The sequence below is a fragment of the Anguilla anguilla genome, chromosome 1, assembly GCF_013347855.1.
Source record: "Anguilla anguilla isolate fAngAng1 chromosome 1, fAngAng1.pri, whole genome shotgun sequence".
Classification (NCBI taxonomy): Eukaryota; Metazoa; Chordata; class Actinopteri; order Anguilliformes; family Anguillidae; genus Anguilla; species Anguilla anguilla.
Window position 1 is genome coordinate 66,273,540 of NC_049201.1, and position 25,980 is coordinate 66,299,519.

Here is a 25,980-nt window from a genome sequence, read left to right on the forward strand (position 1 = left end):
TCTCAGATTTTTTGTCTGCGCACTTTTATGGCAGGATATGTTTTCCTGTCCATTTTGTGCGAGAGTCTCAGTCTTTTCAGTTGGTTTAGTCTTCTTTGGAGTAATTACAGTCTTTACAATTTACTGCCTTTACAAGTCTTCAAAGTGAATAGATCTCTCTCTCTCTCTCTCTCTCTCTCTCTCTCTCTGTCCCTCTCTCTCTCTCTCTCTTTCACACACACAATTAAGAGATTACAACATGCAAAAAGAAATCCATAATCCATACATCTGTAAGCACAGATCCTGCATGCATATGGGAAAAATCTGCTAGGCAGTGAGCTACAATTCAGGTATGTGAGAGATTCTGGAGTATATAAAACATGGCACAGACTAGGGGTTAACTGCTTTGACATCGTCATTCCTCTTGAGTTCTTAATAACTCGGCTAATTGAATTCACAGCTTGTCATTAAATTAATGAGCTGCCCTCATCCCATCTCATGGGAGCAGTACAGCAATAGGGAAAAGGAATTTAGAGGTATCTCTGGTAATAAAAGATGTACAAGCACACACACACAATCACACAAGTTTATCATGGTGTGAAAAGGGAAGTGCACCCTCTTTCAATTGTACAGATAGTGCCGTGAAAAAGTATTTGCCCCCTTCTTAATTTCCTCTTACCATGGTGGCATCAGCTGAAGCTCGCCAAGGGAATGAAAAGTGACGTGGAGTTGGTTTGTTTTCTGTAGTAACATTACCTGCAGCTTGAAGCTAGTTTAAGGACTTCAGAAATGAGGGCCCAAACTTTTAAAAATAAAAGTACCAATGTCTACTATTATATTCAACATAATGGAATTAATTAAGCTATATGTTTGACATTACTGGAAGTAATTAAGATATAATCACCTTCTTACTCTCGCTCACAGTCACTCATTTCATAGTGCTAACGTTACCTCTAGATATCCAAATAGCTACGTTAGGTGGGGTAAGTGGGCGGCAATGATGGAGGACGAGACTTCTTTGATCGTAAACACAGGACCACAGCAAGGCTAGAAATTCCTGTATAGTATGCCTTTAAAGCTTTTTAAATATTGTTTTAAAGAGTAACATTTTTGCCTTATTTGCTTTTTGTGTCTAGTTAACTTTGGAAGATAGCACTTTAGTATAATGTCTACTGACCTGTTAAGAAAATTTGATTTATAGTGTACAGTAAAAACATTGCAGGGACTGTGTTGACTGGTAGTGACAAATCAATGTTGTGGAAATGTTGTGGTAAAGGCTAGGTGAGTAAATGGATTAGATTAGAAACAATTTTTGTATTTTCATGCCACAGTGTGGCAGTAAAATTACCGAAAATGCATTTCTGAAAACAAATAAGGGCAAGTGGCCACTGTAAATGAACGCTTCACTCGAGAGCTGTTATGCAGACTTATGACAAATACTTGGATTTAAAGTCTTGTTTTGTGCTTTATGTCACAGATTCCATATGGCATTGTTTTATAGATCCTAAAAAAATGATTTTAAACATAAACCGATTTCCTTACTCTCACACCTAAAGCCTATTTTACTTATGCCAGTAAACAGTAGATTTGATGCATGACCATTCTTGTTTGTATTTAAATATGTATCTGAAGGCACAGATGTTCTGTCTCCAGAAAATAAAATATCTGCTGAATTCCTGTCTGTAAAAATATTTATTAAATGAGCTGCTCAGGTTGTTATTCAGTGGACATTATCCAGCTCAGTCGTCTGTCTGCACAGAAATGCACATGCCATTATTTAATAAAAGTACAGGTGATCCCTGTAATGCAAATTCTAAATCATCTCACAAAACTCAAAGTAAAAAATAGAAACATTTATTAGATGACAAGGGAATAAGACGTTAACTGCAGAAAAGGCCATTATAAACCATGACACACACTCTCTCTCTCTCTCTCTCTCTCACACACACACACACACACAGCAGAGTAAGAATTTACAACATATACAACTTAAAGAAATCTGTAAATTTTAAAGCACTCACAATGAGGTAAGCACACCTGAGAACAAGGCACTTGAAACAGCTGGTTGATATGCCTGTGCTATACCTACCTTACAGAAGATCACTCCTGTCACCTATACTTCCAATTTCATGCCTCAGTTTCAAATAATACAGAGACTTCATTAGCACAACTGTCAGAGGAATCAAGGTTCACAAGAACTCATCTGGTACATACTGCTGATACTGCCTAATAAAAAAATCATTTAAATACATTTTTTTAAGCTAGAACTGAATTAATTGTCTTCTGACCCACAAATCAATAGAAATGAAATAGTGTCTTCACAGAACCACTAAGATTGGTTCTTCTATAAAGCTGATTTTGTTATAAGTGCCTACAGAATTATACTTGCTGTAAAAGAACAACAAGGTAGTGTTCCGCCAGGTGTTATATTAGATGTACATGGATAAATACAAATATATAATGCATTTTGCCAGCATGAATATATCGTTATCGTTATTATGCTATGACCATTTGAAACTCAAATAATATATTGTTTGTTTAAATTTACTGACTTCAGGTTTATTAATATGTACTGTATTTCTTTGAATACGTGGTATGTATGGACCAAGTATATATTCATTAACTTATTTGGGCTGTGTCTAAAGCACGTCCATTCAATAACATACTAGAAACCATGCTATCGATGATGGCAACTTTGACATGGCCATTTTGTCCATTTTGTGACATACTTTTATGTCTTATTTATCCAGTTTGTCTTCTTGGAATTGTGCACTGTAGTACACTGCATTACAATGTTAACCTGCCTGCATCACAATCTACCAATCACAGTGGCTCAGAGATAAATCTTTGAAAATACAATAACAGAATTATAATATTATTATGCAGGGAAATATTAATGTCATCCACCTGATTTGCTGCACATTCTTCGTGGACTGCTTTTAAAAAATGTAAACAGATTTTGCACGTCACCTGCACACTTGAATAATATTTTTATACTGTATATACAATATATAGATTTAAATATCAAACAAACAATGCTAGTGTATGACAGTGATATAAAAAATAAAATGCTTGTCTTAAGCCTTGGGATACATTTAGCAAATTTGCCAACAGAACATATTTCCTAAATCACTCAATATCACAATGCAAGTCTTTCTCAGCTGTTTGTCAGTTGTGTGTCATTCCCTGCACTTCCTTCCTATAATCGCAAGACACTGACTCATCCACAGATGAAAAATATCACCTAGCAGATGGTGGCATCTCTCTTTATCAAACACAAAATAAGGATTTAAAAACTGGTGCTGCTGGACAAAGAGTCAGCTGAAATGTGATTACTTGGTATGACGTGGTTGTGGTTTAAGCTGCACAGAATTGAAATCATTTTTATATGTATTTGTGTTTACACCTGTATACAATGCTTGCAATTTTACATGAAGGTAATCACTGAAGTACCTTTCTCAAGTGCACAATACCAGTGTCTCATCTGAGATTTGTGCCCATAATCCTTTGGTTATGGGTCAGGTGGCATGGGCTCTACTTTACTACTGATCTAATTTGTGGGGGTAAAATGACTCACAGCTAATATGTATAGAGTTTCCTCAGGACAATCTGGCATCAATACAGGGTGAGTGATTTTTTTTGCCTGTGTCATAGATTTGAGTTCATTCATGAATTTAGGCCAGTGCAGCACAAAAAACCAGCACACACAGACCAGATGGAAGTGTAAACATTCTGAGGTCAATATGGTCTCTATACCTCAATCCATTATGAAAAGGAATCATATTTTTAAATGGCCTTTGTTGGTGTCACATGTTAATCAGCCCTTCACAAATTTCAAGTGATGAGCTGAAAGAGAAATTTCCAAAACCAAGAATTCCCAGAACCCTGGAAAAATCAGTTGATATGAATGGGGGAGGAAGACTGCATTGCTTCAAAGTCCTGTCATAATCTCCTTTCAAAGTTGTGCAATTTGCAGTGATGCTTGGTGTTAGAAAAGCCAGATGATCAAAAGAGTGTCCTAACCAGTCTCCGTCCCTTCGCTTTGATCCGTGGGAAGGTGGCACTGGTCTCACTACTGAATGAATGAGGGCCGAGGGGTGTGCTCATTCCCCGCCTTCTCAACTCGAAGTCCACACTGGAGGACATCATAGCGTAGAATACATTTCCTGTGGCGGGTATTGTCAGCTCTGGCAGATGATAAAAAGATTCATCGTGAAGATTATTACTGGGCTTATCCTCACAACCTATGTTCATAGGGTATTTATGTTACAACAATTTATCACCTTTGTAATACATCACATTGATCAGTAAGGCAAAGATTTGAACCTGTGTTTTAACTGTGGTTGTTAAATGTACCACACATCATTCTAATTAGCCAATTTAACAGGAAAAGTCAAATCTCATTGGCTTTTACGTGTGACACCCATGGGACAGGAGCCATTTATGTGGAACAAATTTGACAAAGGAGGCGGGCAAAAATATTGAAGAGAAGAAAACACCCCAACCTTTTCCATCAGGCAGCAGCTGGATCAGCTCATATCTGGAGGCCTCTTTGGGGTCCTGATTGTGCTTTACCAAGGCAGCGCTGATTATGGATGGAGTTTTGTCATTGCTTGTCACCTTGTGGGAGAGGCAGCAATGATCTACATGTCAGCAGTCTGACTACAGTTTTAATAGAAAATGTGCATAATATCAAGTCTACATGTTATAACTCTGATGGAGATTGTAAGCATGTCCAAGATTCTGTACTTGCAGGCATAACATAATACACAAATTATGTTGGATAATTTTCACCAGAGAAGCTTAACTATGAGATAAAAATTGAATGTAAATATTTTAAAGTTGCATTGTTCTTTTATATTTCAGCTATCATGTTCAAAGCATTCAAAGCATATCATATACCAGTATACTGCGATATAAATTTCCGTCTTCAATGTCCATTCGTATTCTGATGATTCGCATATCTGGCCCAGCCCCTTTGCTGTTATTGGCGGGAGTGTTGCCACAGGAAACTGAGCGACGATGTGATTTGACGACATCGGTGGATGGGGTCAATGCGGCGGGGGTTTGCTCAGCGGATGAAGGGGAGGAGTCAACATCCAGACAGGAAACTGAGGGTGATTTCATGTGCTGAAATAATAACATCATGATGAGTCTTTATTTCTTTGACAATAATTTTTAACCAGATATTGAAAGTATAACAACACTGGCAATTTTTTGATGTATTTATAGTCATTATCAAACTTTATATTTATTACAAACAAATAACATAATTCATTTCCCGGAGAAAGGACATCTTCCTGTAATGAATGACGATGAAAAATGAAAACAGATATTTATAATTGTGGTATTACCTTGGTAAGTTTAGAAAGCAAGTGATTGACAGGAGAGGGGAGGTCAAAAATCCCTTCGTTCTCAGTGGCAGGGCTGGTTTCCGATGGGGGAATGCTGAGAGGAACAGAGGTGAGGAAATTACAGCTACCATAATAGCCAGAGGAAACGCATGCAAAGGAATGATCTTGAGCCAAATTTCAGTCTACAATAAAAGGAGATCTAGTCCCATCAGAGGCGATGCCAGCTTTTGAAACAATGGCACAGGGTTGTGAGTAACGCTGTGTGAAATGTTCCAGTTCAAGCTGTTTTCACAGGAAGTGGAATATTATGTCCTTTTCCTACTACTTTGCAAAAGCCTTTCAGGACAAAACTGTTTTCATGCGACTTAGTTGTGGGACTGAGGGAACATAGGGACTGAGTTGTAATGCAGAGTATTTTAAATCATATGTATTTATTCTAAAATGACTCAAATAGGGCTGTAAATCTTTTGGCCATAAACAACATTGATGTGAGTGGAGATTTTTGTAAAGAAACTTACTCTGGGCAGCTCGTGATTACTACTGTAGGATTCAAAGAACGGCTCGGACTTGGTTCCGACAGTCCTTCAATCTGATTGGATAGTCTGTAGCTGTAACAATCGTCACACCATTAAAACTGTATCAATAATGTTCTACTTCTAGTAATGCAATTTAATATCATCAAATTATTAAAATTCAAAAGCAGATCAAAAATGGTTTAATGATCTTGTCAGGCTAGTTAAGAATTATTCTTTAAGAATGGTGGGCTATTTGCAATATGTGATTTAGTGAGAGCCCTTTAATAGCTGCATTGGCCCAAATTCTAACAAGAGTAGCAATAATAACAACCACACACTGAAGTGTCATACTTACCTCTCCTCTTCACTCAAAGTGGGCACACTGCGGTACCACCGTTGAAAAGCCTCGTCACGGATGAAAGAGCAGTTTTTACAAGAGGACTGTAGGAGTTTGATTTGAGCTAAAACCTCAAATTCCTGAAAATGAGGGTCAGCATTAATACACACACAACTGCTAAATCGAATGGTACAGGTACAAAGACACTGCATTGAGAGCATTTCTTTTGCTAAACAGCTGTAAGCTAATGGTAATAAAAAATTAATTCAATCTGTCCCAAATTTTATTGCACATAAAATATATATAACTATAACTATATATAAATGCGATAATGCACTCTATACACTTTCTTGTGAGGCACTGAGTAAATTAACAATGCACTGAGACAGGGAGAGGGTAATGTAGCACACAGACATTGACTGACTAAATACGTATGTCAATGCTGGATTGATTAAGAAGTTACCACTCTGCCAACCTCATCTCAGTTGTACAGAATATTAATTTACTCACTGAACACTCAAGCACATTAACACTGGACTGGCACATGCTGACAGATATGACATTATCATAACAAAAACTACCCATGCCACCCCCTAATGAGATAGCAGATTAGTAAACTACTTAAAATGGGGCTAAAGAGAGCATTAAAGTGTACAGACCTAGCAGAACATTTACATTATTGTGAACTTGTGGATGAGGAGTAATACATATTGTTCTACCTCTGTTCTAAGCCTGATAGAGTATAAATATATATACACTCACTGGCCACTGAATTGGGTACACCTGTTCAACTGCAAACTGCACCCGTTAATGCAAATATCTAATCAGCCAATCACGTGGCAGCAACTCAATGTATTTAAGCATGTAAACATGGTTAAGACAATCTCCTGAAGTTCAAACTAAGCATCAGAATGGGGAAGAAAGGAGATTTAAGTGGCATGGTTGTTGGTGCCAGACGGACTGGTTTGAGTATTTCAGAAGCTGCTGATCTACTGGGATTTTCACACACAACCATCTCTAGGGTTTACAGAGAATGATCCAAAAAAGAGAAAATATCCAGTGAGCGGCAGTTCTCTGGGCGAAAATGCCTTGTTGATGGCAGAGGTCAGAGGAGAATGGCCAGACTGGTTCAAGCTGATAGAAAGGCAACAGTAACTCAAATAACCACTCGTTACAACCAAGGTATGCAGAAGAGCATTTCTGAATGCACACCATGTCAAACCTTGAAGCAGATGGGCTACAGCAACAGAAGACCACACCGGGTGCCACTCCTGTCACCTAATGAAGTGGCCGGTGAGTGTACATAGATATAGTAACCTTGAACTCATATAACATGTTTGAATGGATTTAGCATGTAGAATGTTGCTGTGCATCTCTTATCTCTGGCATTTTGGTTAGATTTCAATACTTACTCGTCTTCGTTTGTCAAAGTTGATATAGCCATTCTGAAATTCAGGAAAAAGCTGTGTTAATTCAACTTCATTTCATATGTCTGTGTCTAACTGGGCAGTTTCTATAGACTGAAGTATCTTACCTCTAGTCGGTCTTTGACTGCTGCATCCAGCATGGTGAGGTCAGTGAGAAAGATGCCCAAGTAGGGGACAGTACCCTGAACCACAGTCTAAAGCAGAATCAAGGAGATAATCAGCACTAAACACAACTCTCATTGCTTGAAACATCAACAAAAAGCAATCTTCGTCATAAAATAATCAGGTATCTTATGTTCTAGTTAATCATTTCTTCATGTGAAGTTCTATGAAATGCACTCCATGCCATGTTAACATCTGAATGCGATACTGACCCACCTGCTCAAAGGTAAATCAACTGCTCATACATTTTCATGTATGTGGCATAAGCCCAATTATCAGCCATATCAACAAAAGCCATATAAGCAAGTAAGTCATATTTAATTCCAGACTCTGTGAAATGATTTTATGGCATGGAATGCAAATAGTACACCAGAGGGATTTGCTAGCCTCTTGATCAGCCCATTACATCCTGAAGTCAAAAAGCCAAAAGTGAATGTGCAGAAATGGCTCATATTAAAGGGGAACCCCCTTACCCCCACGTGTCTTCTGTGGTTTATCTTAGTGTCCAAGTTAGCAAATTTCGACGTGCCTTCCTGAAAGGTAAAATAAACATGTCAAGGACAACCCATCATCTATTGTCCATCATAGTAGATCATGGAATATGACAGTAAGATCCAATAATAAGGGAACTTGGATGCTTTAATTCATTCACATGATGCTAAACATAGAAAAATGTTGGCCTCGCAAAGCTGTGTTTCTTCTGCCTTCCGGTCTGGCATCTTTCCCTCAAATCGTTCTCTCTGGTGCAAACAAACTTCAAATCACCCTCCCAGAAGCATGAGCGTATTAGCAATATTTCACACCTAATATGACAGAAGTAGCAACATAACCCTAAGTCAAAGATGAAGGCAGCAAGCTGACTAATGAATTGAAATAATACCTACTGAAGTCAGCCTGCTAGCTATTTGTCAGAAATGTATTTTTGTTAGATATGACTTAAGTCATTTTCTCAGTATTTTTCTGTCATCACTGTCATTGGAACTCACTTCTTTGAGCAGCTCCCGGCTATGGGAGTAGTTGTCTTTCTCAGAAAAGATGTCTGACAGCTCTTCATACCTCCTCACTGCCTCCCTGTCAATGTCAAGCCACAGAGCAAACAACAGTTTCATTTAACCAAGCACACTTTTAAATGGATTCTTTATACTTTTCACATGAACATACAATAGGAAGTAAATATCAGTTTTATAAGTCATGTTTTAAAAAAAAAAATTAAATCCAAACCATTGAACCAAAAAAGTAGCAAGATTTGTCAATCCACATATTTTTAGACAAACTAGCAAATAACAAGTCATGTGTATTTCATAACTAGCACATGTTCCTTCTTGGTAACACTTGGTAAATAAACTGTACTTACAAAACTTGCTAATGTGTTATGAAAACATTTTTCATTTCATGCTTACTTATATCATTAAATCCTTTTGTGTCTATGTCACTCGACTGACCTGTCAGTCTCTGCCCAGGTCCTCCTCAGCCGGTGAAGGGAGTTGCTTTGCAGAGCAGACACAATGGCGTATAGCGAAGAGAAGTTCTTCCTGGCACGACACTCCTGTCAGTAATGAACAAGCAGTCAGTACCAACACCTCCGCATTTTAATGGAGGACATGAGATGATTTTATAAATGTATATTGACCATTTGTAGAAGACCTAAAGCACAAACGCAAACAAAATACATAGGATGACCACCGTTATGTGAAGAGTGATGTGCTTCAAGAAACAGATGGAGGGAGAAAGCATTTGTGTGGATAAAAAATGTGTAGGAGAACAGGTGCAAACTATGGATGGAATAAGACATACGAAAAAATGTTCTGCCAGGGGTGATATGATGCAAGACAGGGATGTAGTCCGTAGCTGATGCATACATGCTTGCGTGGAGCATTTTGTCCCCTAGAGAGCGGCTAAACGTGCCAGCTCCACCCTCACCTCTGCAACACGAATCCACTTCTCCAGGAGCCGGGCCCTCTGCTGGGTCCGCAGGCCCGTGTTCCACAGGCACGAAGCCGTTACGGCATTGGCCAGCCGGTTAAACTGCCGAACCGTAGCCCGGACCGACCAGCACAGCCCCTCTCTTCCCTTCTTATCCCGCTGGGACCACAGAGAGCCCAGACAGTGGTAGGGAACCAGGCGAAGAAACAGCTCCTGGGAGAAAGAGGGAAGGTTAGAGAGAGGAAGGACAAGGTAAAGAGACAAAAGGAGGCTCCCTTCACACCGGGCATTAACAAGCCTTTCAGGTGATCGGACTGAAATCAGACAGCGCTTGGACACATAATAATGCAGGTGTGAATGCACCGAGATGCATGGAGGACACATGGTGATCCGATCGCCCCAAACCACCTCTGGAGGTAGTCAGGGACGCACTGAGACCACACTCAACACAAGTGTAAATTCAAATGCGTTTTCAATACACATGCAACAACTAGGAACTTTGCAGAGCTTCAACTTTCAAGGGACCCTTTTTATTTCAAGAATAACACAATAACGTTAGCCTAAAAGTCTGTCACAAGATATTTCAAGGGACTCGCAGGAGAGGAGTTGTGCGTGCAGTTGTTTGAGCAGAAAGTGATCATGATCGGATTTTAATGCGAACAGTGGAGATGCATATCAATGCCAGGTGTAAATGTAATCCGGCTAAATCATATCTTGATACAATCTCGATACGAGACACGTGCCAATGCCAGGTGTAAAGGGGGTCTCAGTGTGTCTGTAGGTATGAAACAAGCTCTTCTCATTGTACTTATATTTTTTTTGAAATATCAAAATGCAGAACATGTAAGCGTAAAGAAACTGTACAATTTAAAGGTTCAGTTGGCAAAATAAAGCCATTCGAAATGTTCAAATGACTGTTTGCCAAGCTGTTCAGTTAACAAAGCCCTTGTCACTGTCAGCACATTAGTGTGGGAATGTGGCGGAGGCAGTTATGGGGCATTTAGTATTCCACGGTGAAAAGACAGCCCCGTGGCTATCAGACTGGATCTCTGACTCACCGTCTCGATCATGGTCAGCTGCTCGGCGATCACTTGACCAGCGAAGCCCAGAATGTTGGTGGCATCAAACTTGGCAGGGTCAGTGGGAGTGAACACAGAGGTGATGCTATCTGCGAAAAACCCATCACGCAGTCTGACACCGATCCTGGCCATCACTTAGATGCACATCAAGGTCTATCTCGCTATTTTAGGAAGCTTTCTGGGAAAACTGCCTACATCAAGGCTGTCTGATCACGGCCGTAACAAAGAGAACAGCAAAGGGCGGTGGGTAAAAGCTCTAGAGTTTCAGATACTGCTGTGCACCTGCAGACAGTACGTCTGCTGAAATGAATCACTTCCTCTGCAAATATGGAATATAGAAAAAAAGGTTTCAAATGTGTAGATTCACCTAGATCAGTCCTCAAATCAAGGACAGTGTGGAAAGTGTTAATAATTTAAAGAACAATTATTACCCTAAATATCAGAATAAGAGACAGAGTTAAATGTAAAAACAGAATGGTGACTGTTACCTGTAGGAGAGTGACACAGCAGTGACTTTTCACTCAGTTCTTCAGCGATTTTCAGTAGCCGACCTTTGACCTCTGACCCAGAGGAGTCTGTGGGCAGGAAGGGGACGAGACGGAGGATGGGGGTTGGATCTGCGAGGGACCGGAAGTCCTCTGGATACTCAGTCAGCCATGCACTAAAGACTGAACACACTGCCCTGCAAGAGTGAAGCAGGTCAGGGTATCACACACGTACAATGCACACACATACACGCACACACACGCACACACACACATGCACACACACAACCCACAGAAGCAACAGTGTTGTTCATTTTGATCTCTCCGTGTGTTACTGTACCTTCAACCATACTAACAACATTATTATGTTCATTCTCGTGATATCATAAACCATGTTCTTTCCTGTCAAGGCCACCTGATTCAGTACAATAAAAAAAAATGAACATAACACAGTGATAATGGCGTGCCAGGCTGCTGATGAAGTGATATTATGTGGTATAATACATCAGTTACAACTCACATGTTGAAGGCCAGTCTGATCTGGCTCCGGCTGTTCTCCCCAGGCGGGTGCTCCAGTCTATAGAGACAGACACAATACAGATGACAACATAACAGTGCCTGTGCTTGTCTCCATTCAACTTCACACTCAGGCTGTTGATAATGTGTGATGTAGCTGAACTCACATCCGTGTTCATATGGTATCACTATATCACATTTTTGCTAATGTCAGTAAGCAGTGAACTCATTATGTTGTCTATGAAATAAAACAAAGTATTATTTTAAGTAACAGTTTGAAATAAGCATATTTACTTTTGAAGCAAACAGTTAGGAAGAATTGCAGAGGGGCATTGCAGATTGAATCAGGGCCTATGTTTTGCATTTCACTCCACTGATCCCAGCAAGAACAGATTCAGGGTATCTGACACTGAAGAATAAAGTCTCTCTCTCTCTCTCTCTACCTGTCAGTAAGGATATCCAGCACTCTCTGTGTGGAGGTGAAGGAACGGTAGGTGGAGAGGAATATCGAGACATAGGAGGAGTCCCCCATAGAAAAGGAGTGCAGGAGGTGAAGGACCAGCTTCTCTTCTTTTCCCGCTTTCACGCACTGAGAGCGCATGGTCTTTGGCTGCAGACAGAGAGAGAGAGAGAGAGAGAGAGAGAGAGAGAGAGAGAGAAGGAGAATGAGAGAGAGGGAAAAGAGGAGAAACAAGGGACACCAATAACTGTGAGCACACAGTTTTTTTAAATACAGTGGCATTTACCTCCTCAGGACTAATCTATCAGGAGCCATAATATGTCCCACCAGGGACCTGAACACAGCTGGTAACCCACAATCCACAGGCAGCTGATTCAAGAACAGATCCACATGTGGCATGCAATGTGCCAGTGCTCATTAACCTAGCAACAGCATATATTAATCCTATTATAATGTTCCTTTTTTTACTGACTGCTATCTGAAACCAGTTTTTGTTTCTTTATTTTGCATGACTAAATTGTGTCTCAGACTTCCATGGAAGATAGCGTTGCTGAGCAACAATAACAAAAAAACAAAGAAGTGCAGTCTCACCGCTGGACAGGTGGTGGAGACATTCTGTTGTTTCACGACAACTGTATAGATCACCCCGTCCTCCGCCTTTTCTGACACCGACGACTGAGTAAGGAAGAGATAAAAGCATGTGATCAACTCAAACCATAGGGAAAGACTCACAAAACATGCATTAACATAAACGTTCATTAGCATGCACAGCTATAGTAATTGTTTACTTGCATATTTTCTTTTGCAGACTGAATTCAGAAAAAAATTGAGGACCACCTAGTAAACATTGTAGTCAAATGACTGATAGTTCAAGTCCCCTAAATTGAGTAAGTTATCCAACCTAAAAAATCTTTATAAATTCTGGGACAGTTTGTTTGCGTGTGTATAAATTTGATGTGCTAGTATGTCATGCAGCCAGCATGGGCTGCTGTTCACTGTTTTAATATACTGTGTTGTTGTGCTCTTTTGAGTATACTCTGCACCTGCAGAGCTCGTTCTGCATTGTTATTTGGTTTGGTTTGTGGGCCTTACCGTGTCCAATGGGCAGTACCATGTTGTTTTCATTGGTGAAGACTCCACCTGAACAACAAAGATACCACAGACTGAATCAAAATCATTTTCATTTGTTCATGCATGAGAGGCTAGAGTGGACAGCCTGTTGATGGAACCCAGTGGAAGGCAACACTAATCACTATCATGTTTGGGGAACTGGGCTTGATTTAAGAAGTAATTTACAATCTCAAGTGAGGCACTAATGTTGAAACTTTAATCCAAAGTACTTCAGCAAAATTACATTCAAAATGTAAATATGTTTATTATCATCATTATTATTATTATTATTATTATTATTATTATTATTAGAGGTTAGTTTCTCACATTGTTATTCAGATAAAAGTACCGTAGCCTTTAAAATAAAGAAGAGAATACCCTGTGAGGCACAGTTTAGCCAGCTGCTAATCTGGGTCATGGTCACCGTGTTCAGTCACTCATACACCCTACACCCACAGTCATCTCCTTTTACCATTACGCTGAAACATACCCGGTGGCCATGCTTCTAGAAACGAGCAACCTTATGACGAGCAGTAGCTAAAATATTTTACATAGCATTCTATTCAACCTTCGTGCAAAGGCATGCTAAAAACAATACATTTTAAGTAGCAAAATTAGCTGTGTACACAACCTCATTCAGCTTATTATGGTATTCAAATTTTAGCTATGTAGACAAAGCCTGTTTCCATCACAGATTAACTATTGATTTTCTTGGCTGAACTACTCTCTTTGCAGACAGATTGAACAGACCTGATACGCGTTCGGACAGATCTGTTGGGTAGTGCTCAATATAGAACAGACACTGTAGGCTTCCATCCTGAAAATAATATAACGATGAAACATGACCTCACCCACCAATCACATCTTAAATCACTGTTTTGGTGCCACTGCAGCCCCAGAACGGTCACAGGGAACTACCCATTTGCTCTGTCATAAACACATCATCAATGTGAAATCTATTATGTCTGCATGCATCAGTCTGAAAGACTGTCAGTGTCACTGCCGGTTAATCTCTATTGCTCTCATGCATGTGGTGGCAGCTGTGATACATTAACCCACGCTCCTGTTCCTTCAGTGGCTTCATTAGGATCACTGAATTATTGATGTGCCATGGGGGTGACCTTATTTGAGCCATGACTACCACTGGCTGAGATGTTTAAAAAAAAAATCTGAAACAAAAGATAAAATTCCTACCCTTGAAGAACTACGTTTCCCAGTGAAATCCAGGCCAAGTGCCTCGCTGAACAGTTAGCAAGGCCTAGTCCTTTGACTGTCCTGATCCACAGGCTTCACACTGCTTCACGCCTGCTGTTCACAGTGCTATAAACCGTACACAATACTGGCCCTATATGCCTCCTGACCCACATTGCACATCGACAGCAAAACAAGGAGTTACCTTGGACTTAACAAGTCTAGACGGGCCGAGCACAGCAAGCTTCCTGGAAATCTTCTCGATCTGGGAGAAAAGGCTCTCTCCAGTGTTCTCTTTCATCTGGCTCTTTGAGATGTATTTCTCCTCCGGCCTCGTGTCTTGTGTCTGAGTGTCTGTTTTGCCACCGTTTTTCCTTTGTTTGTCTTCCTCTTTCTTTCTCTCTCACAGGCAAACACACCTGAAGCCGTCGCTAGGCCACCCCCACCACCTCCCCCCCCCCCTCCTTCTGTGTGAACGTCACAGTGGCACACCCACAGTACACACACCTCACACAGCCTGTCGCTACTGGCTGCACAGTGCTTCGTTTCAAATCTCTTTCTCTCTCTCCCTCCCCCTGCTTATAGCTCTCTATAGCTGTTCCTATACTGACAAACCTGTTTGACAGAGTGGCTGCAGCAGACACTGCAGAAAGTGGAGATCAGCAGAGAGATATTGTTCTGTAGTGGATCAATTTCAAAACCATTTCACGTCTTCCAGTCCACTTAGGAACACAAAACTAGCCTGTCTGAAGAGCAGCACAGATACTACCACACAATATAACAGCAATTAATTTAAACAACTAGGCAACAAATACCTGTCATAGGCACTAATCACAAAAGCAAGTTGATACATGTTTACTAGGGAAAATCCTTTCCGTTGTGCTGAATTTTGATGAATTGTTGGGTTACCTGTTACATTACATTACTGGCATTTGTCAGACATTCTTATCCAGAGCAACTTACAAAGACCAGTTTGTCAAACACTACAGCTAAATGTATTTCAGCTTGGGTCATTACTCCATTGTCACTGCTGAGATTAGACTCAATCTTCTAACTCAGGAACTTCAATCACAAATGAAACTTCCTTCACAGTAAAGTGTCATAATATGGTCAGCTAAGGTTCAGGCAGGCCTCCATTCAATCAACATTTGTTCTTGACTCTAGATCACAACAAATAAAATCCTTGTATTGAATTCAGTGTAAACCCTGAATTTTAAAATGAAATTGTTCATTACTAAAACAAACTAAGTTTTTTGTGGAGAAAGTAACTAATGCCCGGGCGCAAATGTTGAATCCAAGTCATATATAGATTTTAAGTGATAAAGAGCTGTGTTCATTCCTCATTCATTCTGTGAGGGGTACTGGAGGCTTCAGCAGTTTCATGCCATCAGGTGTTTTCCTGTTTTCTGTTGATGAAGAAGCACAGTGGCTGGGCAGCGATATCAGCCTATCACAGGCCTTTACCCTGACCAATCTCTGTTAATGCTGAGGCAGTGGGGACCCCCTTAAAAGCCTTTGATACTACCCAGCAGGGGATTAAACCCAGACCCTTCTGAGGTCAGTCTGACCGCAGGGCACTAACCACACCGCCGAAGAATGGCTTCCTATCTTTCTTCCATCTTTGTGTTTGACTATGAGAGCCACTCCCTTTCCTCCACAGTCTGGCCTTCAGTGCCCCCATTTTTATCTCCTTTTCATTTCTCTTTCCTTTATTTTTTCTTTTCCCGTCCCGTTCTTTCTGTCCGCAGTCAGTACCACGTCTTTGCTCTATTTTCAGTCCTTTCTTTGTGTAAGAAAAGCTCTGTCGCTCTGTGACTCTCTGCTTGTCTCTCTTTCCATCTCTGTTTTTTTTACCCTGAGCAGGAAGCGCATAATAGGTAAAGACAAACACAGGAAACAGGACATGCTGCTGGCAGCTGCATTTCCTCCTCTGTCCACCCTCAGGGAAATGCACGGCAAAGTGGGGATCAAGAGCAGTGACAGCATGGAGCAAGCTGAAGAATCTCTCTTTCATTTAGCACCTCTGTTCAGCCTGCCTCCCATTCCCTCCCCGAGCCTCTTCTCAAAAACAATCCCCCTGTTTCTGTGGCGTCATTTGTTTAAGGATGAACTGGGTGAGACGTTAAGCACCAATGCGGTTAGCTTCTCTGCTACTTCCATCATGTCTGCTTAAACAAACAATGCATTTTGGAGTCACAAATACAGCTTAAGGAGACTTATTTAAAGAAATCTATTGTTCTCTCTGCCTTTTTTATCCTCCCCACCTCTTCCTTCCAACATTTTCCTGCTTCTTTTCTCACGCTTTCCTCTCTATACCATGTGTTGACTAACTTCTCAATCTTTCTCTTTGTAATAATCTTACATTCTTTTATTTTTTGATAAAGGACATCAGATTACTAACAGCTTGATCACCACTGGCCTTGGACCTACAGTATTAATGATGGTGACTGTCACTAACACACATATGCAAATATGCAAGCAACTGAGTATGTTTTTTTACAGCCTTGTCCTGAAAATGACTGTGGCTTGTTATATGGGACAAATGAATGGTTTATGACATTACCAATCAATTAGATTCTATTTAAAATATAACCATTTAAAAAGGAACCGTCTGTGAGTGCCTGACAGAGTGCATTAAAGAAAAGCGATGCCTGGCATAACAGAGAAGCTATTTGGTGTTCAGATGACAGCTACAGCATGCACTAGATGTAACAAGATCAGCAGTGACACAAGGCTCTGTTCTAATGCTCACAACTGAAGACACAAGGAGTCACGAAAAGTCTGACACGCACTAAGAATTGATATACGCTTTTTTATTCACTTCAGGTGATCGAATCCTCTTGACTTTTTACAAACGCGTCCTATTAAATAAAAGCATCAAATAAATTATGGTTTAATGTGGTTATTTATGTTATTTTTTAAACATATTATTTCAATTGTTATACAACAATAACATGCTCCTTGTGACTTAAAGACACACATATATTGCAATTCTAGCATGAAATGCTAATTTTCTATACAGGGGCCACCTACTAATCTTAGCTCCAATGCAGAGGGTGAAGGGTTACAGCGGGCCTTAGTTATATTGTGTTACGCATAACACTGTTACACAGGGCTGGGTAGGTTAAGAGCTGTTTGTGTAAAGGAGCACTTACATCCCTTCCAAGGAACCCCCGCAGTGTTAGAAACACTCATTTTGACCTCAGAGAGGTTTCTCAACGTATAAAGTAAAGTTCTATCCAAAGGACCGTCTTATAAGAAAATGTGAACACCATATTTAATACTTTAATACAGTGCAGTAATTTCATTTTTTGAGCTGTGACTCAGGCCTCGGTTCAAACTACTTTTACTGTTTACTCTGAGTAAAAATGTTTGCTTTTCTCTTCAGCAATCATCAACATTCATCTGCAAAACTGGTTTTGTGAAGAAAAAAATTAACCCCTGCATTTATTTGTCTAAGTCAACGTCAAGGGATCATGTTCGTAGAATCCAAGTCATAGCCACATTTTTTAAACATGTGAATTGCATAATGTAGAAAGCCTATACCTAATGTTAGTAATTTACAGTGGAGAGCAGACTATTGTTGTGTTAGGCTAATTAGGCTAATCTGTGTTGATGTTGTTCTGCACATCCCTGCCTATTTGTGTGCTACTACATTCATAGCATAATGGACACAGAAAAAACCCTACCTCTCGCTGGGGTCTTTACAACACCACACCCAAAATGTGCCTGCAACTCATTCAAGCTTTGGTTCATAACTTATTCCCAAAACCACCAGTTTAAAGCAAGACTACAAACTCAACTGAAACAGTTAAGACCACTGACTCAAGACCACTGAATGCTTTCTGAGTGAACCGCACTCTCAAGCATAGCTTTGGGAAGAACCCACAGGTTGGGGAAAGGCTCCAATCTGGATTAATTAATGAAAGTCAGCACTGATATGTCCAGGCCCTTTTAGTTATTGAGATATAGATGGCAGAAAATAAAATATAATAGTGATGGCTGTCATTTTTGAATTACTTACAAACTGACATTCCCAGTGTATGCTCCAATGTCCCGGTATCTCACAGCAGGATACAATTTAAAAGCATTCTGAGTTGTTTGGTTACAAACAAAACCCAGGAAAACTATTTGGAAAGCGCTTGGCTGGGTGTACTGGCTGGATCTCCTGTGCACTTCTTCCATCCAACTAATCACTTTTCCTGGTGGTCCTTTGGAAGCACTTCACTTTTCCCACAAAACTTAAGTTAGGGCTGTAATGAAAATGCCTTATATCAAATTAGATTACCTTTTCAGGGGGCAGTCCTAATAGCCCTTTAAAGACAATTATGAATTCTACTACAGAACTGGTTCTCAGGCAAAACTGCTCAACCAGACCTGGAAAACATCCTCAGTTGAAGACTGAAGGGGTGCATTGTCTGGTCTGACAACATTGTGAACTGCACTATTCTGGTCTGTCTTAGAATTGTCAGCGTCACTCTTTAATGGCCGCACACACTGCCGGGTACAATTACACCTCACTGAAACTTCCCTGGCCTGGCCTGTGTCATCCGAGTAACCCGCTTCTTCTGTGAGCCAGTGAATTATATAGCAGTCGTTACTGCATAATTTACCACTCAGTTGCGAGGTAGTCACATGACATACAGCAGAGGGAAGTTACCACAGAAATAACTGTTTGTGTCAGTGTGACTTCTTTTTATAGCCTGTGGAGTTTCTTAAATCTAGGTACTAAATGAAGCCTTGTTGTGGAAGTCAGCAGAGACCATAAAGCCTAAACAGCAGTAGTGTAGGATAGCAGTGGTAGCACTGCACTGAGCCTTATGGTTATGAGAAGAACACCAAGGCCTGGCTTTCTTTTTCCTTTTCTTAAAAAAAAAAAACAGTAATTTAATCATTTTTGGAAACATGACTTTCAGCTGCACCAACACAAAAATAAATCTTATCGCCACAAGAACTAGTTTTTAACACCCGAAAGGAGAAATACTGGAAAAACAGGAAGACAAACTGACGTCAGATAAAACAATGCTGTATGTATGTAAGCCACTTTAAAAAAATTTTAAACCATACACGCAGTGTGCCAATTTAAATTATTCTTCATTTCTTGCTGCAGAATCTAAAATTTACAGTAACAAACATGCAAACAGAAATGCTGAGAAAATATCAGGCTACATGAAACGGGAAGATCACACATTTGCCTGAGAACTGGCTGATAACACACTGCAGCATTGTTAAGCCTCACAGACTAAACCAGGGCCCATGAACTGTGTGGAAGCTCTGGCCGCCTCTGCTCACCACCACAGCACACGACACTTCTGCTTCCGCCTGCAATTAAGCACGAGCGTTGAGTAAGCTCTGACAAAAGCAGCACTGTACAAGAAGCCCAATCAATTTTCCCTTTCATTACTCACTAATCTCTACCTGATCACCAATTTAATTAAAAGGAATATCCAATATTGCACAGTGCCAACATTGAGATTTCACAGATGTGAAAACGCAAGAGTGCATCCTGTGTGTATTTTCCATAATATGGCCGTTAATGCTTTTGTTGAAATTTTTTTAAATTGACCAATCGCAGAGAGAAGCCCTTTCTTAGTTCCTTCTGCTTTTGCAACAGGGATAATTTTGTGGTTACTGTATTTGGGAGCATTTTGATGTGTCACATACCGGCACTCTCTGTTACTGAGTAAGGATTCTGAGTAAGTATATGCATTATATGAACGGAGTATTTTTGGTGCGGCACATGTCAACGTGTGAAAACAAATACTAAATACAGACCAACATACTGTAGGTTGCTCATTGATAGGGTGTCTCTCTTCTCTAAGGTCTCTCTTTTAAGCAGTGGCCTGGGGCCCTAGGGTTTGCTGAAAACCAGCCGACTGAATCTGCCGTTTACCCAAGCCACTGATAGCCACCGTTACCAAGGTATCCAAATTGCTTGAAAACACCTACCCTAACCTGGCATTCTTAGAAGCCAAATGAGAGAACTGAAAATAAAAGTTTCCTGGAAGACACACAGAATGTGGACTAATGACGTGAGAGCCAAGCAACCTTGCGCTGAACCTTCTGTTTTGTCTCTGCAAAAGGAATGAGGCATTGTGTACCTGATAAAAAGATTAGGAAAAAAGCTCCTCCTCAAACAATGGATGGATTAAGGTTAAATAATACCTTGCAGAGCATTGATCTCTCAATTGCTGCTTCTGTATAAGATATTGCTGGCCTTTTCTGGCTGAAGACCAACTGTTTCAGGTACACACCCATGTTGCCCAGCGGAATCTGAATATAAACTTAAATTAAAAATGTAACATTTTTGCCACTCTTTCATACATAGGGTGGAACTTGAGTACTGAAATATAAGTATCACAGAGGAGGGGTTTACCACTTTTCTGGTTTACCACTCTATAATGCAGCTTCATTTGCATTTTGCCAAAACACCAGGCCTCATGGCAAGATGGAATGTCCAGCTTATAAAGTTCTTCCTGTAAAGTTATCTGGTCTGACAGTTATGGTCACCGCAGTATAATTTGTAACATTACTTGATTCCATTTTCCTTGGTGGCAGAGCAACAATATTGTCTGAAATGGGAAACACTTTGACAAAGGTATGGAAAACCTAGTACCACCTCAGAACTGAACATTCCAAATTCTACTGTCCTAGAATATTACAAAGATACCACAGAATGAGACTGACCTGTTGCACATCCAACTGTCTGTTTTCTAGTTTCCCTGATTCACCCCTGGAGTTGTCAGTCTCAGGTTGCAAAGGCCGATAGCCAATCAGGGGCACGTCCTTTTGCCCCACCCCTGGCAGGTCCATAACAGTGGTGCGCATACTGCGAGGGAGCATGGTGGAAACCACTATAACACAAAAACAAGAGGTGGGGTTATACTTGCTGAGACTATGACGTTAACATTTCAAAATATTTTGACCTAATCTGTTAGCATACGTCACAGTACACTTTATCTTATAGCATACAACATGAAAAATTTACTCTGGGTAACTCATACAAAGTGAAATAGGTTATTTGATAAGGCCATTATCATATCACATTTTTTATGAGATAATCCGACAAGATAGATGTGTGAAGAATTATACAGGAATTCGGAAAATGAGCCACAAGAAGAAATGTACTCTGCTGTCGTTGTACACGTAAGTTGTCAGTGTTGGCAGCTTAACATTAATAATGCACTATGTCCAGATATTTTTGTAGAAGGGAAACAATAGTCTTTGGTGACAAATAAATACTAATTTTCTCTACTAGTATGAATGTGCTCATGCTACAATTTGTCACCTTAACTACTGTACATGCTCTGAATAAGAGAATCTGCTAAATGATTTTAATGTATGTAATGCATTTTCAGTTCCAGAGAATAGATTATTGGTTTACGTGAGAAAAAAAACATGGATATTTATCCCATAAGTTATATAACTAAGTTGCTTGAGTAATGGTTTGGTTGACTGCTTACCCATCTACTGTGTAGCGAAAAAGGGAAAAGATCAGAGATCTAGAAATATTTAAAGTAGAAGAGTTGGCAGTCCTATTGTGCAGTGCAGTCGATTTGTTTGTTTGATTTACATGTCGCTAGACCATCAAATTTTGCATAGCTCCTCCTTCCCTTTCTCTTTCCTCTGTACCGTTTGGATTGCCATATGAAAAAAAATGTAATAAACACAAACTCAAAGTTAGGGAGAAAAAAAGAGGGAGAAAATGAGAGAAAATATAAGAACATTTGAATTTCATTGAATGATAACAATGATTCTCAGGGAGACACAATTAGTAAAGAAACAAAAGAGTAGGCGACAGCTCAAGAGAAAATAATTTTATATTTAAAACATCTAGTGTAACGACGCTTCCAAGAAGCCTATTTATTCCGGATTCCCATCATATTCTAACAATTTTTGCAGGCTTTTGTTAAAGGACATTTACGAAATAAATCAAGTATGTAGCAAGTAAATAGACATCGTTTCCTTTAATGACTCGCCATTATAACCGATCTCATTTTCAATTGAAACATTTTACCAATGGCTATATTTCTGGACGCTGTTATTATCAAAATAAATGGCATTTGTTTTCATATGACTTATGGCCTACTGTTGTACTTTAGAGGGCTTCAATAGATACAATAAAATTATCGATAACATTGGTGAAAATTATGAACTACTTTTCACAGTGGGTTTTCGGAACGTGCAACAGCTAGTTAGAAGCCCTCAGCACTATTGAAACGCGATAAAACTCCTGAAATTCCATAGTATGCATTCAGATTCAGAGTTTTAAGTAAAATGTGTACTCAAGATGGCTGTCAATAACCAAGGCAAATGTATCATAACAGTGACATACTGTTATGTCACACCCCAAATGAATATAACGTCCCCTTTCAACTCTACCAACGACTCAACCGATGGGTGGTGCTAGATACTAAATAGCTTATTTATGGCGTAGAAGCAAACGGTCAAAGCGATGGAACATAGTTCGTTACTTTATAAACCAGCGAAAGCACATCAAACAGCCCAACATTCACAGTTATTTGGGGGAAGCAATATGAAGTAGAAGTAGCCAAGCAAGGGCAAAAACGAAGCAGTTACATTAGCAATCATACAGCGAGTTTGGTAGTCATTTAGCAGCAGTTCTCTATTCATTAAGTAAACTCACTCAGTGAATGCCCGGTCTTGTGTTTGGCGTCTCCAAAAATTACGGTAGTGTTATCAAGATGCAGAACTCACGGTTTTTGTTTAATATGTGTAGAAGGGAAAAACGGCATTTCCATCCATTCCCGGTGGCCTCTCCTCAGCGAGGTCTTTAACCATCTCCCTATCTCGTCGTCTCCTTCTGGTCGCCTGTCAAACCTTATCGCTCGATTGCAGTACGTGTCATCCACAGCACGCTCACTCCCTCGCTCTGGTGGGGCAGTTCCTGGATAAGTTGTGTACTCAGCGAGTTTAGCTGTGTAACACTCGTCATAATGGGGAGCGAGAGGGACAGCAAGCGTCCTGTAAACTACAGAACCGCTGTTTGATGTTCGCGTTATCGTAAAATGCATATTCTGTATACTTGAGTGATGTGCATTTTCCAGACAAGGAGCTTATCATCTGCTGAACTAGGAACACTGTCACATAATCATTATTATCACGATCGCGGTCCTAATTATTACTATAGCCTATACAATAGGCTATGAGTGCATTGTGGCAAATGTGATTTTGATCAAACTTAAAATGGTAATATACTCTGCATTTGTGTTTTGGATATATATATATATATATATATATATATATATATATATATCTCCAAAACACATGAATATATATATATATATATATATATATATATATATATATATATATATATATATATATATATATATATTGAAATCCCAGCTTAATGGGAAACCACGATGCAGCCACACGTACACTTTATAACCATGCCTTCCAATAGTCACTTCGTTTTCAACAAGAATGTTGTAAGCAATTTAAAACAGATTATAACCAGTGTAAAGATTAAGGTCACCACAGGAAACAGAACTATGAGGTTACGGATAAAGTATCCAACAGCCAATTATGCATATCCTTATGCTGTTTATAAAACGAAAAGTGAACAGTAGGCCTATGCCATTTTTTAACCTGCCAATGCTATTTATTTGATAAATAAAACAGAAAGATTGTATGCTGACCATTTATAACCAGCACAGTATCATTACCAAATGGACATTACAACAATGAGAAATTAAGCCATGTCTTGTTGTTATACAGCATGCATTCCTTAAAACACAGAACATTTAAATAACTTTTCATGGTGGAGCACGATTTCATGGTTTCATGGATTGAAGTCTACGCCAGGTAATCACTGACAAATGTAATCTCATGAATACTCACCTGTCACGAGATATCGTGGTCAGAACATTTTTAGAGAGAACATATGACCCTGTGAGGTCACGCAGGTTCACATGCTCTCCATTCCTTGCCTGGGTGGGATGTCAATGTGAAGGACTTTTGCCGAACTGTACAGTAATCAACTTTTAAGTGTGGTTCAGTTCTTCTTCATTTTATTACCACACAAAAATGTAAGTAAAGCATTAGTAAAGATTTGTATATTTCATATCAATGTTCATTCAAGATGCAATATGCTTTGTTTCATCTCATGTAACTGAAAAGCAATAAAAAATGCGGATCTACGTGTAGATTTTAATGCTGAATATACTTGTGTTTTACAAATAAATTGTTTATAAACATAAAAATAAGACCAAAAATATGAATAAAAGCCAGTTTTCACTCAGTGGCCATAACATCATCCTGAAGCAACTTTATATCCAACAAAATAAATGATATCCGTGTAAGTTCTCGTTTTAATCGCTGATGTCTTTGAAGCCTCTTTTCATAAACCGTACATTCCCATGATAAATCAGCCCTCTCAAAGAGCAGTCTGCTTGTTATATATCCTAGGTTTTGTCTGCACAACAATGCACGTGCCTTCATCTCTGAATAAATCAGAATGAAGTGGCATAATATATTCGTTTGAAAACCAAACAGCAAAAAGATTTTCTTTTTTTAAAGTGTTCATATTGAGAATATGCAGAAACATCGCATGAAACACTTTGCATGTGTGACATGCTGTCATACTTTTAAAATGTATTGTTGGTACCACTGTTTAACAATAAAAACAGACACACAGCCTGCGTGTTTGACTATGTTCATCCCTGAAAATCAGACTCAGAAAAAATAGAGGCTTACAGAAAATAATGTTATTATCAGAAAAAAGCCAAGAACAGGAAAGCATAAAACATCACACTATATTATACCACCAATACCTATACATGGGATTTCTGGGAACAGCTGCCATTTAGAGCACCAGGTACATATTACGAGCACAAGCAGCTTTCTATCTCAACATGAACTGCTGCTATACTTTAGCAACAAAAATGGTGAGAAAACAACAAGAAGCAAAAACATGCATTGTTTCTGCCTCTACAAGATGCCTAAAATGGAGTCCAGGATTCACAGAATCTCCCTTTGCTTTTGCAATTACTGTTATTAATGTTTTCATTTTTGCATAGGCATGACAACTAGCAGAAACTGTAGAACTTACAAATTTTAATTCTATGTTTTTGTTAGCATTTCAGTATGTTTGGTTATTTCCAGAACCACAATAAAGGAAAAGGTCAAGGGCCACCAAGTTCTTATCGCCGTCACGTGAATATCGAAATATATTTTCCGCGCTTCTGCAAACAGTGTTGGGGTTGGTACAATGCAAGAACAGTAAATTAAATTTTACCGCCATCTGGTGGACAGCTGCCGGATAATGGGTCTAAACAGTGGATTTTTTTTAACCCCACGTTGGCACTTTTTAAGAGCTGTGCAAATTAACTGAATTTGTGCCGTAAAAAGTACTTCTATAATTGTATTTTTATTATTCTTGGTCTTGTTATTGTTTTTATTCTCTTTTAGAATACATTA

The 25,980-nt window shown here is 39.5% G+C and overlaps 1 protein-coding gene across 5 annotated transcripts; it reads right to left on the minus strand.

The window, feature by feature from the left end:
- Window positions 1–1,817: 1,817 nt before the first annotated feature.
- Window positions 1,818–23,439, minus strand: rgl2 (ral guanine nucleotide dissociation stimulator-like 2). Of its 5 annotated transcripts, XM_035424052.1 has the most exons (21): window positions 23,186–23,439; window positions 21,226–21,392; window positions 14,098–14,164; window positions 13,330–13,377; window positions 12,829–12,912; window positions 12,221–12,387; window positions 11,782–11,838; window positions 11,265–11,458; window positions 10,756–10,865; window positions 9,695–9,910; window positions 9,217–9,320; window positions 8,761–8,845; window positions 8,248–8,307; window positions 7,720–7,806; window positions 7,598–7,630; window positions 6,204–6,325; window positions 5,852–5,941; window positions 5,334–5,427; window positions 4,882–5,109; window positions 4,485–4,599; window positions 1,818–4,166 (listed from the first exon to the last, which is right to left on the minus strand). In XM_035424052.1, the coding sequence occupies exons 2-21, from the start codon at window positions 21,234–21,236 to the stop codon at window positions 3,985–3,987; spliced, it is 2,154 nt and encodes a 717-aa protein (XP_035279943.1). In that variant the 5' UTR covers window positions 21,237–21,392; window positions 23,186–23,439; the 3' UTR covers window positions 1,818–3,984. The 5 variants fall into 5 exon arrangements, with proteins under 5 accessions (XP_035279943.1, XP_035279925.1, XP_035279918.1 ...); XM_035424034.1 differs by lacking the exon at window positions 14,098–14,164 and having other exon boundaries at window positions 23,257–23,439; XM_035424027.1 differs by lacking the exon at window positions 14,098–14,164.
- Window positions 23,440–25,980: the final 2,541 nt, after the last annotated feature.